Below are 18,127 nucleotides of genomic sequence, written 5' to 3' on the forward strand. Positions count from 1 at the left end.
AGCGAATGAGATGTCAGGTCTAGTGCACTGAGCCAAGTACAATAAAGCCCTAGTTGCACTTAGGTAAGGAACTTCGGGTTCCAAAATCTATTCCTTATCCTCTTTTGGATGGAAAGGATCTCGTTTAGCATCTAGAGTCCGAACGAGCATGGGTGTACTTGAAGGCTTCGCTTTATCCTCATTAAAACAACGCAACACCTTTTGGGTGTAGTTCGATTGATGTAATAGGATTCCAACCTAACAATGTTCGATCTCCAGGCCGAGACATTATCGAGTTTTTCCAAGATCCTTCATCTCAAATTTCGATTTCAAGTGTGCAACAATTTCCTCAAGCTCTGCAGGAGTCCCAATGAGGTTCATGTCATCGACATAAACTGCAAGAATTGCAAATCCGGAATGTGACATCTTTATTAACACGCATGGGCATAATTTGTTGTTCACATAACCCTGACTTGTCAAATATTCACTCAAACGGTTATACCACATCCGCCTGAATTGTTTCAATCCATAAAGTGACCTCCTCAACCTAATTGAGAGAGTATTCCATGGTTTAGAACTATTTGAACCAGTTGGAAGTCCTTCTGGAACTTTCATGTGAATTTTCGTATCTTAGATCACCATAGAGATACGATGTTACCATGACCATAAGCTGTATATTCAGTTTTTCGAAAACTGCCAAACTGATTGGGTAGTGGAACATTATAACATCCATTACGGGGGAATACGTCTCCTCGTAATCAATCCCAGAGCGTTAAGAGAAGCCTTGTGCTACGAGGTGTGCTTTGTATAGCACTATTTCATTCTTCTCATTACGTTTCCTCATGAAAACCCACTTGTAACCAACAGGCTTCACGCGTGGTGGTGTAGGAACGATAGGTTCAAACAACTTACATTTTGCAAGCGAATCGAGTTCGACCTGGATTACCTGTTTCCAGTTTGACCAATCAGTTATACGTCGGCATTCATCGACGGAATGTAGTTCAATGTCATCCCTAAGTATAATGTCAATAGCTACTGAGTACGCGAATGTATCATCGATGATCATCCCATTCCTATTTCAAACCTCATCCAATACTGCATAATTGAGCGAAATTTCACGATTCTTGGAAGGCCAACATGTTTTGTCTGAAGCATCACCATAATCTAGAATAACCTCATGCGTCGAAATGGATGAGAGAGCGATGGTCGGATTCAAACTAGGGTCACTAGTTGGTGCCATTTTCCTCTTCCAAGGTTGTGAATCCTTTGAACCAAGGGGTCTGCCACTCTTCAGGGTCAAAGCAGATGATTGGCTAGCCACCAATATACCTTGCTGCGTAGAGGGTGTGGCCTTCCCAGGCAAGTTGTTAACTTACACGGGGTACATCTATCCTTGCAGGTGTGTTTACAGTGGGTATATGTGATCTTGTTGCCTTTGCTAGATCATTAAAAACATCTGGCATGCTTTGAGCAATGCTCTGAAGATTTATAATTCGTCGCACCTCAGTTTCAGACTGGGCAGTACAGGGATCTAAATGAAACATAGTGGGAGCATACCACGACAACTCGCGTCGTTCTACGAGAATGTTAGCATGCTTATCTCCCCCTAACAACGTGAAGATTGTCTCATTAAATTGACAATCTGAAAAATATGCAGTAAAAAGATCTCTTGTCAAGGGTTCTAAGTAGGGAACAATTGATGGCGAATCATAACCGACATAGATTCTTATTTTTCTCTGATGATCCATTTTGGTACATAGCGGCAGCACTATTGGCACATAAATGGTGCACCCAAACACCCATAAATACAAGACATCAGGCCATATCCAATGACCAACTATAATGGTGAATGTGGTTGAGTAGCAGTGGGACTCAAGCGGACCAACATATGTGTGCAATATTGCATAGCCCTAGGCAGATACCGGCAGTTTAGTTCTCATAACCAAAGTCCGAGCTATCAATTAAAAGCACTTTATGAAAGCTTCCGTCGGGCCATTTTAGGTATGAACATAAGGTACAAGATGTTCCACATCATTCCCTACTAACATGTAATAATTGTTAAAAGTCTGTGGCGTAAACTCTCCAGCGTTATCCAGTCGAATCGACTTAATCGGATAATCAGGGTGGTGAGCCCTTAGCTTAATGATTTGAGCTAGAAGTTTAGCAAATGCAGCATTGCATGTGGACAACAGGCAAACATGTAACCATCTTGTCGATGCATCAACCAACACTATAAAGTATCTAGATGGTCCGTATGTTGGTTGGATATGTCCACAAATGTCCCCTTGAATCCTCTGAAGAAACTTAGAAGGTCTTGAATAATCTTTGTAGATGAGGGCTGAGTATTCAACTTTCCTAAAGAACACGTTTTGCATGGCGGGAGTCCAACATAGGGATGTAACTTATGCCCGTGTGAAGATTTGATTATACGGCGTATCATGTCACGTCCAGGATGTCCCAAACGGTCATGCCAAAACAACCAAGTGTCCTGGAACTCAGGCATAGGATTGGCCACACTGTGGGCTTCTATGCTGCGAGTGCTTGTGATGTACAACCCGCTCGGCAAACGTTCCAACTTTTCGTGAATACGCTTATAACCATATTCGTATAAAGTGATACAAAGAAATTCAGAACCATTATCTTTAGTGGTTTCAATATGATATTGATTATCTCGAATATCTCTAAAACTCAACATTGTTCTTCCGGAACGTGGAGAATATAGTGCCACCTTAATGGTCAAGATTGTACCATTAGACAACATGATACGTGCCTTTTCGTATCATTCAATCAGGTTGGATGAGCTTGAGAGAGTTGTCAAATGAGCTTTCTTGGGTATTAAGTTAGTAAAATAGTGTCATTCACGCAAGATGGTGTGTGTGGTTGCACTATCTGCTAAACAACTAACTTCCCTACCAGACATACCTAGAAATAAATTATTGAATTGGTCACATGCATAAATATAAGTCCATTCATTCAATTAAGCAATTCAAGAAAATAATATCCATTCAAATAACAATCAATAATTCAAAACAAACCAAAACCAAACACATTATTCCAAATACTTAGAAAAATTGTTCAAAATTAAACCATAAACCTAAAAATTGTTCAAAATTGTTCAAAATCCACATGTGCAAAGTTAGACTCACAACGGGAATGATACTTAGCAATAGCCTCAGGGGAAGCTCGGCATACGCGTGATCAATGATCCCTTGATCCATAACGATAGCACATGTCCAGTTCAGCAGAAGCAGGCTGAACGGGAGCTTTTCCCTTATTCTTGAAGTTTGGGGCCTTAGGGGCGAGTGGTGGACGCTGCTGAGTCACATTTCTTCCTTTAGGTGTGGCACTTTGTTGACCTTGGGCCCGTGGTTGGGCTTGCTACCCATTGCCATGGCCAAGAAGATTCTTTCGTCATTTATGGCTACTAGAATAGGTTGCATACGCTTCAGGCACGGCGTTCGAGCCAGTGGGTCGAGCTTGATGATTCTTCATTAAAAAATGGTTCTGCTTTTCAGTGAGAAGTAAAATAGAGAACAAATCCGAAAACTTGGTGAATTTTTATGCCCTATATTGTTGTTGTAGGGCAATATTGATGGCATGGAAGGTGGAATAGGTATTCTCTAGGAGATCTGATTCTGTTAGTTCCACTTTGCAAAATTTCAACAGTGAACAGATTCTACAAACTTCAAAGTTGTATTCATTCACGGACTTAAAGTCCTGGAAGCGAAGATGCTACTAGTCGTGTCTTGCTTTAGGCAAGTATATGTCTTTCTGGTGGTCAAAACGATCGGCCAGAGCAAGCCAGAGGATGCGTGGGTCCTCCTCAGCGAGATACTAAGTCTACAATGCATCATGGATGTGTCTTCGTATGAAAATCGTTGCAGTAGCCTTCTAAGCTTCGTCAACAGGTTTGTCGGCGATAGGTGCCTCAATGGTGGCTCTAATGCCTTTTGCAGTTAGATGAAGCTTCATGTCTTGAACCCACTTCAGAGAGTTTCTTCCAGAGACTTCTAGAGCGGGGAAATCGAGCTTGTTTAAGTTCAACATGTCCCTAAAACAGAGGGAAAAATGTGAGTAGTCATATGGTAAGCCATAGACATATATCGTAGAACATACAGATTCTATAGACATGTATTGGTTTAATTTATGCATGAAAACTACAGGTTTCATGTGGTATGTTTTGAATGAAAACTTCGGGTTTCAAAGGAACTAAATTTGAAACTACAGGTTCAATGTAGTTTTATGAACAATTAGTTCATAATGAGAGTTCCTACAAGAAACACAGAATGCAATATACTAGTTTAAATATAGTAGATTTGAAGTTCTTCAGGAACTCAAGTGCGAAAGCTTCGTTACTATGAAAGTATGCCACAGTTCAAAGTATAAAAATAAATTATTGAATCGTGTTAATGTCCGAAAGTGATCTTCAGGTCAATAATTTTGGATTCATTATCAGATTAATGGAATGCAGGTCACTTTTAATTAATTCAATAAATCGGGCCTTACAGGGTCGATTGTAGAAGCTAAATAATATTAAAATAATATTATTAGGTCGAAAACATAACATTGCCCGAAGAAGGTTTGGGTGCCGTGAGCAAAAGAGCTCGGGTTCGCTGCTAGAAGCAGCATGCAGGGTGGCTGCAGGCCACGGGTCCAGGAGCAAGGGTAGGCCCAAAAGCCTACGGGAGTTAGAGAAAACCCCAGCCGCAGCTAGGTTTCATATCTGGGTCGAGGGGGCACGGGCAGGCCTAGTAAAAGCTAACCTGTGGGTTTTAGGCACACGAGAGTTAAGCCTAGTTTGTGGGCTGGCTGATTAATGTGCGGGCTGGGGAAGAAATCCCAACCAACTGGGCTGGATTGGATAGAGGCTGCATGGAACCCAAGCCGAAGCTTGGTTCGGTCCGAGAAGGAATAGCAAGCCACGGGTCAAGGTGCGAACGGGCTTAGGGCTTCAGGCCCATCAAATTGACCTTAGGTCGAGGCTTGGTTGTGGCGTGCACAGTGGTGGTGCGGTGGGTATGCCGCACCATGTCCTCTTTCCCTTTTTTTTTTTCAAAATCCTGTAGGGTTTAGGAAACCCTAAATATGCTTGTAATTTATTTTATATAATTTGACTCACATATTTCACATAACAATTTAATTGTGCAATGCATGAAACAAATATATATATTGACAAATATATGAACATATACAATATATATATCGGAAGGAAAATATAAACATAGTGGTTCATGCATCATGGGGAATGTTTTCATGCTTCGTGGACGTTTCAAATATCTTCTTTTATTTGAAGCCTACCTGATTAGCAGAAAAGGAATAAGCCTTTGAATTTGGTGGATGACAACCTCCTCCTACGATGCGTTAGTTCCTCAACTTTTGGCAAGAGCGTGCTGATAACGTGTTATAGACCTATTTGATTGAACGATCTAGGGTTTAGAGAAAGAAAGGGGGCCAGCAATATAGAGAGAGAAGAGAGAGTGATTTAATTGTGAGGTGCGTTTGATTCACCCCATTGTGCCTTTATTTATAGTAGTAGGATAGGTTAAAACCTTTCCCTTTAGGATTACAACATTTAATAGGTAATCTACTCATAACAGGAATATAAGATACATTCTCATATCTATTAGGATTTGCACAATCACATTCATATTCGAAATATGACTGCAACATAAAACAAAATATATATATATATATATACACACACACAATCATTCGTAATGACAAGTTTTATAACTTAAGCTTTACAACTTTAGTGAAGGAGTCAACTCTGAAATTCGATACCATAATCCATAAACCCTGTATTTATATTTAATCGTCAATTGTTGTTTATGTTGTATTCTTTCGACAAGATTTCATTTTTTTTAATATGATCTTTTAGCGGAAAAAATGGACAATTCGGATCGTTAATATCATGTTCCGATGTTTATGGTTAACTGAAATATAAGTCGATGTTATACAGTTTCTAGATACTTTATAAACTCCAAGCAATATTTTCACTAACGTAAAAATCTGAACATGATATCAAAGATCTGAACCATTCGAACCGTTCATCTTTCGCATCCGCTAAAAGGTCATGTTTTAAAAAAAAAACAATCTAAAAAAAAAAAGGAAATTTGCTAAGAATAATGGAGTATAAATTAAACGTAAACGACAATCAATAATTAAACTTAAATCTATGGTTTATGGGATTATGATGCCGAATTCATAGTTGACCACTTTACAAAAGTAGTTGAACTTGTTATTACGAGCATTTGAATATATTTTTTATATATTTTTTTTCACTCTACTACGTTTTTCATTTGTTTATTTATTGATTTAAAACATATTTTTTTTTAGCAAGTAAGGGGTTGGGCCGTTCTTGTACTTAATTGAACGTGGTTTTCTCGAAACAGGAATAAAAAGGTTGTAAGACAAGAAGATAAGAGTTTCATTAAACTGCAGGCTAACTGAGTAAAACAAGGGGTTCAACTGAACCACGCTTTGCAAAAAACCTCAGTAATTAACCTCATGCATACATATAAATATACATATATGTATATATATGAACTCACTCGCATTTTTACACATGCATAGTGTTACAATTGCCTAGAAAAGGCACAACACCAAAACCGCGTGCAAAACTTGTTTTCGTTTCCTCATGCATCATCATCATTCACAAAACTTCAACTGCAGTACTAGAGCAATGCAAGCCCTGAGCCATCGCCACGTCCAACAAATCAAAGGCCAAAATCGAGGCCTTAGGCTTCGGCGGCCCGTGCGAAAATCCGACTGGCAACGACCCCGGCGTTGACCGCTCCAACGTCCCAAACCACTTGGCTTGCATGTACTTGTGCTTCCTCCAAGGTCCCAAGTGCATTTTCTTCTCCTTCATACATTTCTTGGCTGCGCAGCACAAAATCTTGATCAATGCTCGTAGTCTTTCGGCTTTCCCAACAAACACTTCAGGCAACCAGCTAATCAATCTGTTGTAGTTTTCGCTAGCTCTTGCCATCTCGAACTCAGCTCGGAAATTTAGCTCAATTGCAACACTAATTTCCCCTCTCTTTGAACTTTTATCCAGCACTTCCAAATACGTATGCTCCCCTGTTAATTATACACAAAACCACCATATTTGATTTAGTAAAATAGTTAAGGAAAAGAAAAATCTAATTGCATGTATATATACTTTCAGCCCACCCGATTTTAAAATCGGGGATCCGTGCCTGATGCTAAGAAAAAGAAGGGTAATTGCTATATTGGATTGTTTGAGGGTACCTGCTGGGGCATTTGTTGAGCTTCTCCACTTAGACTTGCAAATGACACAATTGTATCCAGAATCAATTAGCCGTTTGCATATTTCGGTACGCAAACATTTCCAGCAACCTCCGGTCACCGGTCTCGCACAAACGCAGTATTCTTCGCTTGATGAATTGATTTCCCTTAACGCTTCCTTAGTGGCTTGTCGGATTTTCGATTCAACGCTACTGCTCTTGCACAATGTCGCCTGCATTTCATAAATTAAAACAAGAGTCAATATTTGAAAATTTATTTAACGAAATCATTTAACAAATAGAAGCTGATTTTCACACATCATATTTAGCCTTGGTTTGTAACCATCAGACTGAATAAATTAGACGTAATTAAACAACAAAGATGATTAAACAGGGACGTGTGCGAAATTACCTGCAGAAGTTGGTCCTGTTCTTCCCAAAATGCCTTGTTCTCTTCCACACCGCAAGAATTCTCGTCGTCTTCATCGGAGCCAGAGGTAGTATTAAACTCCGGTGACACCTCGACTTCCTCGATGAAATCGAGAACCATGTCCCCGAGACTTACACCTGTACCGGGAAATTCAAAAATATCGTCGGAACTCCGGAGAATCACAGGTTTTCTAACCATCGCTGCGGCCATATTCTACTTGTAGAATCTTCCTCTCTTTTCCTCCTCACACTTCGTTGTGGTGTAAAAACCAATGCACGTGGTCTCGAATGGTTTGGATCCCAAATGAAATCTGAGGTCCATTTTATAGTTCACAGGATTGGGCCCCACCTGTCCGACGTGGACTAACAGAACGCCGGTAACATGAAGATTTTGTCGTTTTAATCCTTTCGTTTGTTGGGTGCAACTATTCGGTGTATCTCGGGTTTTGACAGGTGGGTTCCACGTCCGCTGTTGACCAATAACAGTAGGTTTTGAGCTTCAAAGCCTTTGAGAGTTGAGGCTTATCCTTTAGATATTTTTTAATATTCTAATCTCGCAATTTTTGTATTTTTTTAGTAATTTCAATAATAGTGTGTGTGTTTTCTTTTTTGTCACTCAGTACTGTTGTCTGGTGGTATTTCACTTCACTTAGAAGTAAAAGATCTTAGGTTCGAATCTCGTGGATGATGAATTTAATACTAAATTAAGTTGTCTATTATGTAACTTAACATAAATTCTTCTCTCTTTAATATAAATATATCCACGTACTTAAAAAAATAAAAAATAAAAAAGTAATAGTGTTTTTTTATCATGATTGTTATGGAGGTGCTGGTCAACCCTCCGAAGCACTGAGGTAAATATCTGACCGGCGGTCAGTTGGGCGGCCGAGCGGGCACAATGAAGCACAAAATACACGTGGTATATTTTTAATGATGGTGATGCCAAAGTTGATCAGTGCTTTTTCCAATTGATAGATCGGAAGAATTTACTGCCACCGTGATATTTTACGTCATATAAACCGTTATATGAAATAATTTTATGCATAATTTTGAATAAGTAATTCAAAATTTTGCGTGGCAATTAACTCGTTTCATGCATATTAGTTTCGTCTTGAAATCATAGTAAGCGTTGGGCTTGTTCGAATATACCCAAAAGTATGCTGCAATTGGTACAAGGATAATTAGCGTAGAAAAGTAAATTAAAGAAAGTAGTATCTAATTTCGTATCATGAAACTATACTATCCACTTTCTCTTTCTTTATTATTTATTTTCTTAGGAGGGATTTGAGCAATCATTTAACAAAGGAATAAAATAACCAACAGGATCCTCTCCGGATCCTTTTGGTAAGGATTATGAAGATTCATAAATCGTGTTGGTTCATCATACATCGTACGGTTAATTTTTGTCAAGTACTGTTTGTGTTTAATTCAAAATAAAAATATTTAAAATCATTTCTGACCGCACGATGTACGATAAACATATAGAATTGACAGATCCCCAGAATCCTCACAAAGAGAATCCGTATTCATAAAATACTACTACTTGTTGGTATGTCCTTTATGATCCTCTTGTGATTTTTTTAGTCTAACTTCAACTCATAAATTCTAATTCTTTCTATTGTACATATCACTTAGCGGCCTAAAGTTAACAATGACTTAAATAGATTGAGTATGTCACAATAGTTGTGATTCAATAAAACAATGTTATGTAGAATAAAATTAACGTGGCATTATGCTATTGAACAGAAACGTTATCGTGACAATGTACTAGGTTTGTTCTAAGTTGCTCTCCAATTTTGACCTATCCTGAAGGTGATGACTATTGTCATGGCAACATGGCAGTGTTGAGCATGCAACACAGTCAAGCGTCTCAGTAAACAATTTGCAAACCTTTTACTTGTCAAGTAATCTAATGGGTAACATTGTAACAGAAAATTGAATTTGTTTTTTCTTTAACTAAGATTATTTTTCATGCAGTCAAGGCTTTTGGTAAACAGGTTGTATTGTGTGCATAATACAAGCATTTCGCAATTCCTAATACCGAATTTATTGAACAATATGTCTAAATTTTGAAAAGTGGGTACAAAAGAAGTTTCTCCTTCTTCATCGGGACCTCAAAAAAAAAAAATAATAATAACGGATCAATCCTGTTCCAATTCAAAAGACCAGATTTTGTTGGACGATTATAACTCAAAGCTTGCAAAGTGGATGCATGTACAAGTTTCTTTTAGCAAATCACAGTACCAGTTGTATTGTCACCAATCATTAGACCGATTTTAACGGACCAAATTATATACCTGAAAAGTTTAAGAAGTGGGCACAGATGGGTGTTTATTGACTACTAAAAACTCCATGAAATTCACACACTTTTTATTGATAGACTTCTACAAATTTTTACGAGTGTAACGATGGATTTTTTTTATAGAGTTCACAAGAAATTTAACAACCTTTGTAATAATTATACATTTTTTAAATTGTTTGTTACTGATAACAAACAATTAGGAGCAGGGCCGTCTTTGAGATTTCGGGGGCCATGTGCGACATTTATAAAAGGGCCCCTTTTTATGATAGTTTTTTTTTTTTTTTAAAGTATGACAATATATTGGTACTAGAAAATAATAACTTAAATCAAACAACATTTAGGACTCACTGATTGTAAGTTTACAAGTATCATTAAATAAGTAAAAATAGTTACAAACATAATTTTCATTAAATAATAAAAAACAGTTCAATCTTAAGTAGCTAAATAAAGAAGAAGAAAAAAGCTTCAAAAACTTTAACTTAAAAGTTTCACTTGAATATATAGCATTATTACATAATAAAATTGAAAAAAAAATCGTTTTTTAAGGTGTTGTTATTGGCACTCCTAATATCTCATTGTGCACTCTAAATTTATATATTTAGAAAAGAAAAAAAATTAACACTTATAAAAGTGCACTATAAGATTTTAAAGTGCTAATAAAAATATTTTTTTAATATATAACATTATTACATATAAATATAAGATACCAAAATTTTTGGGGGGCCCTTTAAATTTGAGGGCCCTGTGCCATTGCAGCTTTCGCTCCCCTCAGCGCCGCCTCTTATTAGGAGTAGACAAGGGCTACACTTATGTAATTTTACTTTTTCTGTTACAACTGAAAGTGTTAGACATGTGAAAGAATCCTTAACTCATGAACATTAAATTTTTTTAATTCCAAATTCTTATAAATCGTGTGTTTCTAATATGGTGATGGGATAGTGGAAGAGTGGGGTTTAGGGTCGTAGTGATGGGCAAGATAAGACGGAAGTAAAGGTGACGATCATGATGATCATCATGGAGGTGCTAGTAGTGGTTATGGGTGGGGGTGGTAGCGGTAAGGTGGTCGTAGGAGGTTATGATGGTGATGACCGTGACAAAGCGGTGGTAGTAAAGGTAATGCCGGGAGTGGTGGTGGCGGGCAATGTAACATGGTGGTATTATAGGTGGTGATCATGATGTTCGTGTTGATGGTGGCAAAAAGATGGTTGTAAGAGGTTGTGGTACGATGATGATGAGTATGACAAGGTGATAATAGAAGAAGTGATATGTTGGTGATGATCACAGTGACGAAGGTGGAAACAACAGTGGGGATAATTGTGGCAATGTCGGTGACTGAGCAATAGGGATGGTCATGGTCAAGTGGTGGCGACGACATGGTATGGTGGGAGTGACATAGTGATACTTATTGCATAATGGTAGGTGGTGGAGTATCAAAGCTTATGAAAAGTCCATCAAAATCTTAAAGGAAGAGGTTAGATTTGCTATGACATAAAATATATCATAAAAAACCTCAAAGTCAATAAAGGTCCATGGCTATTTAAAATCCTTTTAAATCAATAAATTTGTTAATGCACCTATAGTTTTAATGTAGATGTAGACTTGCAAAACATCATAATTGAATGCCACGAGATTTTTATAGACATTTTAGAAGTCAATATGTTGTTATTCAACATAGTGTGAAATTGATACCAGGTGGATTAATGCACTTAAAAATCTGTATGTGTTTGTCTAACTAGCCATCATCACCAGTTAACTAAGATCAAATGATTAGTTTAACAATAGCGGAAGCAATCAATTTAAAGGCTTGAATGACTGAAAAGATCCCAGCTAGCTTAGATCTGCTTCAATACAGATTCAAACGTTGATTAACTTAGTTGCAAGGACAGGTTAGAGTGAGCACATATCATATACAATTATTGAAGTATAAAAGCCAATAAACACAATAATCAACACGAGATGTTTTTGGCCCGAAAAACTCATCTCTGGGTTAAAAAACCAGGGACTCACCACTAAGTCCAATCCATTAGTTTAAACAAAGGTTCATACAAATACGACACAAGCTCAATTCCTAGATCCCTATCTATGAAGCAGCTTTACCTTTGTGTAACCTTGCCTTACACGAGATGAACTCCTACGATATTCACGAAGTGGCAACTCCTCTTGAGCTCATCACCTTGTGGCACCTAGAACCAACACGATCAATGCAAATGATATGACGATGATGGATTTAAAAAATAAAAACCAATCAAATTCTCCAATCAAACATTTGAAGGAAGAACCGACTTTAATCTAAACTTGATCTAATTGAGAAATCAATTCACAACTAGACCAAGAACACAACACAAAACTTAAGAACTAATGCAACCTAGATGCACAATGATCTTGAGGTTAAATGCATAAAAACATATTTGTGGCTGGGCAACTAGACAAGAAGGCATAAAGCTCAAACTCACTTTTTGAAGATTGTAAAATGTTCTAGCCGAAGAAACAAGGAAGGCAGCTAGGGTTTTAACATGGAAGCTGCTAGATTTTATGTCCAAACAAGGACAAAAGCCACTTGTCAATGCATAGCTCAATCTGAGCAAATCTAAGGCTGAGATTTCAACCTAGAATAAAACTGTCAAAAAGCCCATGTGGGCTTACTTAAAACGCATGGCCAAACAGCTGGACAACAATGACTTTTTGACTAGACAGCAAGACTAGACAGAAGGAACTCAGGTTTATGCATGGAATGTATATGAATGATCAAACCTTTTGTGATGATGAATTATCTTTGACCAAAACCTTTGGATCCTACAAGATGAACCCATACTAGAGTTGTAAAAACCAGAGACAAACTAAGAGTATGTGTGGTAGCATTTACAACTTTTGACAAAGAAAACCAAATAACTAAAACTAGACTTCACAGAGTGACTTTTATTGACTCCATAAAAATCTATGTTGATACACCTGAAGTTGATAATTAAATAAAGTCCATCAAACTCAAGGTATTAAATATCGGTAATATCGGAAATATCGGTAGTCCGAAAACACGGAAATATCGATGGAAATATCGGGATAATATCGATATCGATAAAAATTACATGGAAACCACGGAAATTGTAAGAAAAACTTGGAAATTTTTATTGAAACTTTGCAAGATGTTTATTTAGTCAATTATCTATTAGTTTATCACAAAAAATTGGAATGAAATGCATTGCATGATGGATTTAACATTATCAAGTTGATTATATAGCGAGCTAACAAACATTGTGAGTGTAGAAAATATGTAGTAATTAATGCAAGAAGTCTAAACACACCATAATCATTTATATATAATGAATTAGTACAATATTTTACACTTTAGTACCACATAGGAGGTTCAAATTTTTCACTATCTTCATCATCTCTATGTGTAGAGTAAGTGTATTGTGAAGAGTAGTTATCAAATGATAAATCCCCAAAATAGTTTTGCATATAATTGTTAACATGCCACCCATATGGATCCGAGATTGGTTGAGGTTGTCCATAAGCAAAATCATTTGAAGATTGAGTCTGGGATTGTTTCCATGAGTCGCTCGATTCCATCCCAATAGGAATGGGATATGAAGGGTAGGGAAATGGTTGGTTATGAGTATAACCATAGTTACTACTTCCCACTCCAACAGAGTCCGAAGTTCTAGATAACGAGTCATCTTCTTGACTTGACAAAATCCCCTTGCCTCTTTCTCTACGAGTATAGTCCTTCCCTATGGCACCAATTCTTGGTCCTGCCCGCCTACTGCCATGGTCATCATCCTGTGTTGCATGCGTGAAGTTTGCCTCACCAGTGAAGGGAGTCATAAATCCGAGAGGTGGTCTATAATAGTTTCCATATCCACCACCACTACCTCCAGCTCCACTGTATCCTTCATCATTCCCACCTCCGGTGGTAGGTGAGTCTCTTGATCTTGTACTAGAGCTATCATTAGTATCAGCACGATGTTGTGGTTGTGTAGGATTGGAAGAAGGTGGAATTCCAGTGTTTCTTGGTCTTGGGCGCAAAAGTTCTTCCAAAGAGTCAGCGCTGCTAGATCCCACATCCTCCTCTAATACTCTTTCTACATTATCCCTTCATTACGTGCTTCTTCAGCAACTATGGGAGCTGGGTTGCCTTCATCATCATCTAAATGAAGAGGTCTAATCCATTGATAAAGTTGGTTAACCTCTGTATCATCATCTTCACCAACAATATCAAACACATCTAGTGGTCACCACGGTCGACATGATCTATTTCTGCTTCCTTATCTCGAATTTGAAGCTTCATGTTGTAGTAGCAATAAACTAATTTTTCCAACCTACTATGAGCCAACTTATTCTTTGCTTTGTGTGTATGAGTGCAAATGTGCTTCAATTTCTTTCACAAACAGATGAGGAAGTTGTTTGTGATAATACTTTAATTGCTAACTTTCTCACAGTTTGTGCATCGGTCCCATACATGATCCACCATTCAGCAACAATGAAAAACAATGTTGATAAGCCTAATAACTCGAACAAATTCTATTATAAACTTATAGTGAAATATGTTTACACTCACTGGGAGACATTGTTGTTCAAGCAGCAATTGATGTTGGTTCTCCAAAAGTTCTTCTTGCATCTTTAAACCATGTTAGCTGAATTCAATAAATCGTGTTAGTTTAATCCAACAAAGTAATTATTATAATTTAAGTAATTGTGTACCTCATTTCCAAATTGGCCAACTGTTGGTGATGCAGGGTCTAATTTAGAGTATACATTATGTACAGCACGTATAAGGGTATCATCATCTCCAACACCGGGTCTGTATTGGTATCGAGGATTCAAATAATATGTTGTTCAAAGAAACACATACTCTAATAAGAGAAATAATACTTATGCAACTAAAGAAATGAATTGCAAATTATGACATAATTTATACCTGCTGCATGCAAATCGTGGTATAATGTTTTATACCATCGGTCTTCAATTATCTTTATGACCCACCTTGCACCATGTTTTCTTTCCAATTCATCCTTCACTACACGCATCAACTCATATACTGCCCCTATAGTAGGATACACTTATGTGTCAACGATCCGTAAAACTTTGTAAAGAGGTTCAAACACTTGGCACACATGTTCTGATTGAGTCCAAAGAGCATGATCAAGCACTATACTTTCCACCATACGACCTGTATTTGAGCGGCTGAAATTGTGGTTGGCCCAATCGTCACTAGTGAATAGTTGCTTCAACCCTGCTTTCTTCTTAAGTAGGTTGTCTAACGCAATATAGTTGGTGGCGAATCAAGTGGTAGCTAGACGAATAATTTCTCCTTTGCAAAATTCACGCATCTTTGCCAACAACCAACCGTGATTGTAAATATAATTTATGATCGTTCTAGCTCTTTTGACCACAGTAGCAACATTCTCTCTCTTCCCCATTGCCTCAAACATGAGATCAATACAATGTGTTGCACATGATGTCCAAAACACATTATGATGCTTCATTAACTTTTTTCCAGCTTTGACAAATGCAGAACCGTTGTCGATCACGACTTGGACAACATTATGCTCTCCTACCTCCATGATTACATCCTTCAATAATTTGTAAATATACTTGTAGTTCTTTATATGGTCTGAAGCATCAACAGACTTCAAAAAAATTGTCTTTCCCTTGGAGTATACCATGAAGTTTATGATAGACAATCTGGTCGGGCCAGTCCATCCGTCACACATGATTGTGCAACCATTAGTTTCCCACTTTGACCTCAACTTGTTAACATACTTGCCAATGTCTTTATACTCCATATCCAAATATTTGTTTCTTATCTCATAGGGAGTGGGAGGTTGTACTCCAACACCGGCCTGTTGACATCCCACTACCATATTTTTGAAATGATGTGATGATGCTTTCTCAGCAGGGACATTTTCATAGATAAAGAACTTGCTAATTAGACGCCCCATTCCCTCCTTCACATTACCTCCAGTGAAATAACTCCAAACACTCTTTTGACGTGCTTTGGATGACTTATATAAACTTGGGGCTATTGGTGGTGTTGGTTGTGATTCTCTAAGACTGCCTCCCCGTCTCAGTTGTGCAGCACCACTTGTCCCAGAACCTTGTGCTCTATTAGGAATTTTATAAAGGTGTTCTCTTTCCCATGCCAACTGTTTGGAGGCACGTAATGCTTGTTTCAAACTACGTCGTTCTTCAGGTCCCATGTCATTATCACATTCGTCCTCATCGTCATCATCATCACTTGTCAACCGCTTGGCCAATGACTTCTCCTCGTAGCCCAGCTTGAATATTTTCCATTCCATGTGTTATCTTTTCCTTCTGCTGTTTTTTATTTTTTAGTAATGTGCTGATGAATGCTTTCACTTCTGGGGGGACATTATCGCATCGTTGGACATTTTTTGCTGTATCTAATCCACTAAGATGGTACTTAAGTCGTGTCACTCCACCACTGTTCATTACCCGACCACAATATTTGCAAATTGTGCCATGTTTGTTTCCGTCTATTGGGTCTCCATGTTCCCAAGCTGGATCACGTTTAGTAACTCCACTGGACATCTTAAACGTACCTATATTTATTTTTCATGAAAATTAGACAATTATTTTTTGATAAAATAAGAGAACCTAAATAATAAAGTTATTCTACAGAAGAATTAAATACGAAGTAAAGAAAATGATTGTAAAAATTTAAGTAATTATACCAATAATATGGAATAATAAAACCTAATATTAATGAATAATAATCCAATTTGATAAAAAAATAATCCTAATATAAAACATGGTGATGAATAATAATCCAATTTGATAATAATCCAATTTAATGAATAATCCAATTTGATAATAATCCAATTTAATGAATAATAATCCAATTTGATAATAAAAAAACCTAATATTAATGAATAATAATCCAATTTGATAATAAAACCTAATATTAATGAATAATAATCCAATTTGATAAAAAAATAATCCTAATATAAAACATGGTGATGAATAATAATCCAATTTGATAATAATCCAATTTAATAATAATCCAATTTAATGAATAATCCAATTTGATAATAATCCAATTTAATGAATAATCCAATTTAATGAAGAATAATCCAATTTGATAATAAAACCTAATATTAATGAATAATAATCCAATTTGATAATAAAAAAAACCCTAATATTAATGAATAATAATCCAATTTGATAATAAAACCTAATATTAATAAAATAATAAATAACATTAAACATATTAAAATTATCCTAAGGAATAATTATACAACATTACTTAATTACTTAAAAAAATTAACATGTAATTGTTAACATTACTTAATTACTTACAAAAAGTAACATGCAAGTATTAATTACTTAAAAAAATTAACATACGAGTCCACACAAATTTGTTTGTTGTTGTATAAATTACGATAATATAAATATAAGTTTGTAAAACTTACCTTAAATATGGAACCCTTTGTGTTCAAGCTTTGGAATGGATCTGGAATGGCTTTGAAAATGGTAAGGGAAGAAGAAGAAACGAAAATGCTTTGAATGCCTCCGATACTCCACCTCTGATAAGGTGAAAGAATATAATAGACAATAGCACACTGTTCTGCATGTGAAAGAATATCACGGACTCACAGTGGCACACGGTTTCATTATAAAAGCAGTACTATTTGATTTCCATTGTCTGAAATTGCAGAAAGTTATTGACATATTGTGAAATCAGTCAGGCCATGTGAGTCAGACCTCAGATGAGATGACCCAACCACACACACACACACAGACATGACACCACACACGCACACTCACCTCACACGCATACAGTCTCTCTCTCAGACTCTCGAACCTTCTCTCTTCTCTGACTCTGAGCTCCCTTCTCCCCCTTCTCCATTCTCCCACAACAAGCACATATCTCCCAAGTCTCTCGATCCTTCTCCCACTCCCACACACACGCACGGAGACCCACATCGGCAGATCGGCTTCTGCTTCTCCCTCGTCGCCGTCGTCTCTCTCCTTTCTCTCTGCACCGAGGGTCTGAGACCCACATACACACACGCACACCCATCATCATCAGCAACCTCGTCTTTCTCCCTCTCATTCTCGTCTCTGTAACTCGGCGAACTCCGGCGAGGCCGTGGGTGTCGACTCACTTTCTGAACACCTCCGACCGTTTCACGGCAAACTTCATATA

At 37.3% G+C, this 18,127-nt stretch overlaps 1 protein-coding gene across 1 annotated transcript; it reads right to left on the reverse strand.

Moving 5' to 3' along the window:
• Positions 1 to 6,382: 6,382 nt before the first annotated feature.
• LOC103424967 (uncharacterized) lies at positions 6,383 to 7,960 on the reverse strand. The gene is made up of 3 exons (XM_008363048.4): positions 7,642 to 7,960; positions 7,234 to 7,462; positions 6,383 to 7,062 (listed from the first exon to the last, which is right to left on the reverse strand). The coding sequence occupies exons 1-3, from the start codon at positions 7,867 to 7,869 to the stop codon at positions 6,632 to 6,634; spliced, it is 888 nt and encodes a 295-aa protein (XP_008361270.1). The 5' UTR covers positions 7,870 to 7,960; the 3' UTR covers positions 6,383 to 6,631.
• Positions 7,961 to 18,127: the final 10,167 nt, after the last annotated feature.

This window comes from Malus domestica, chromosome 09 (assembly GCF_042453785.1).
Source record: "Malus domestica chromosome 09, GDT2T_hap1".
NCBI lineage: Eukaryota > Viridiplantae > Streptophyta > Magnoliopsida > Rosales > Rosaceae > Malus > Malus domestica.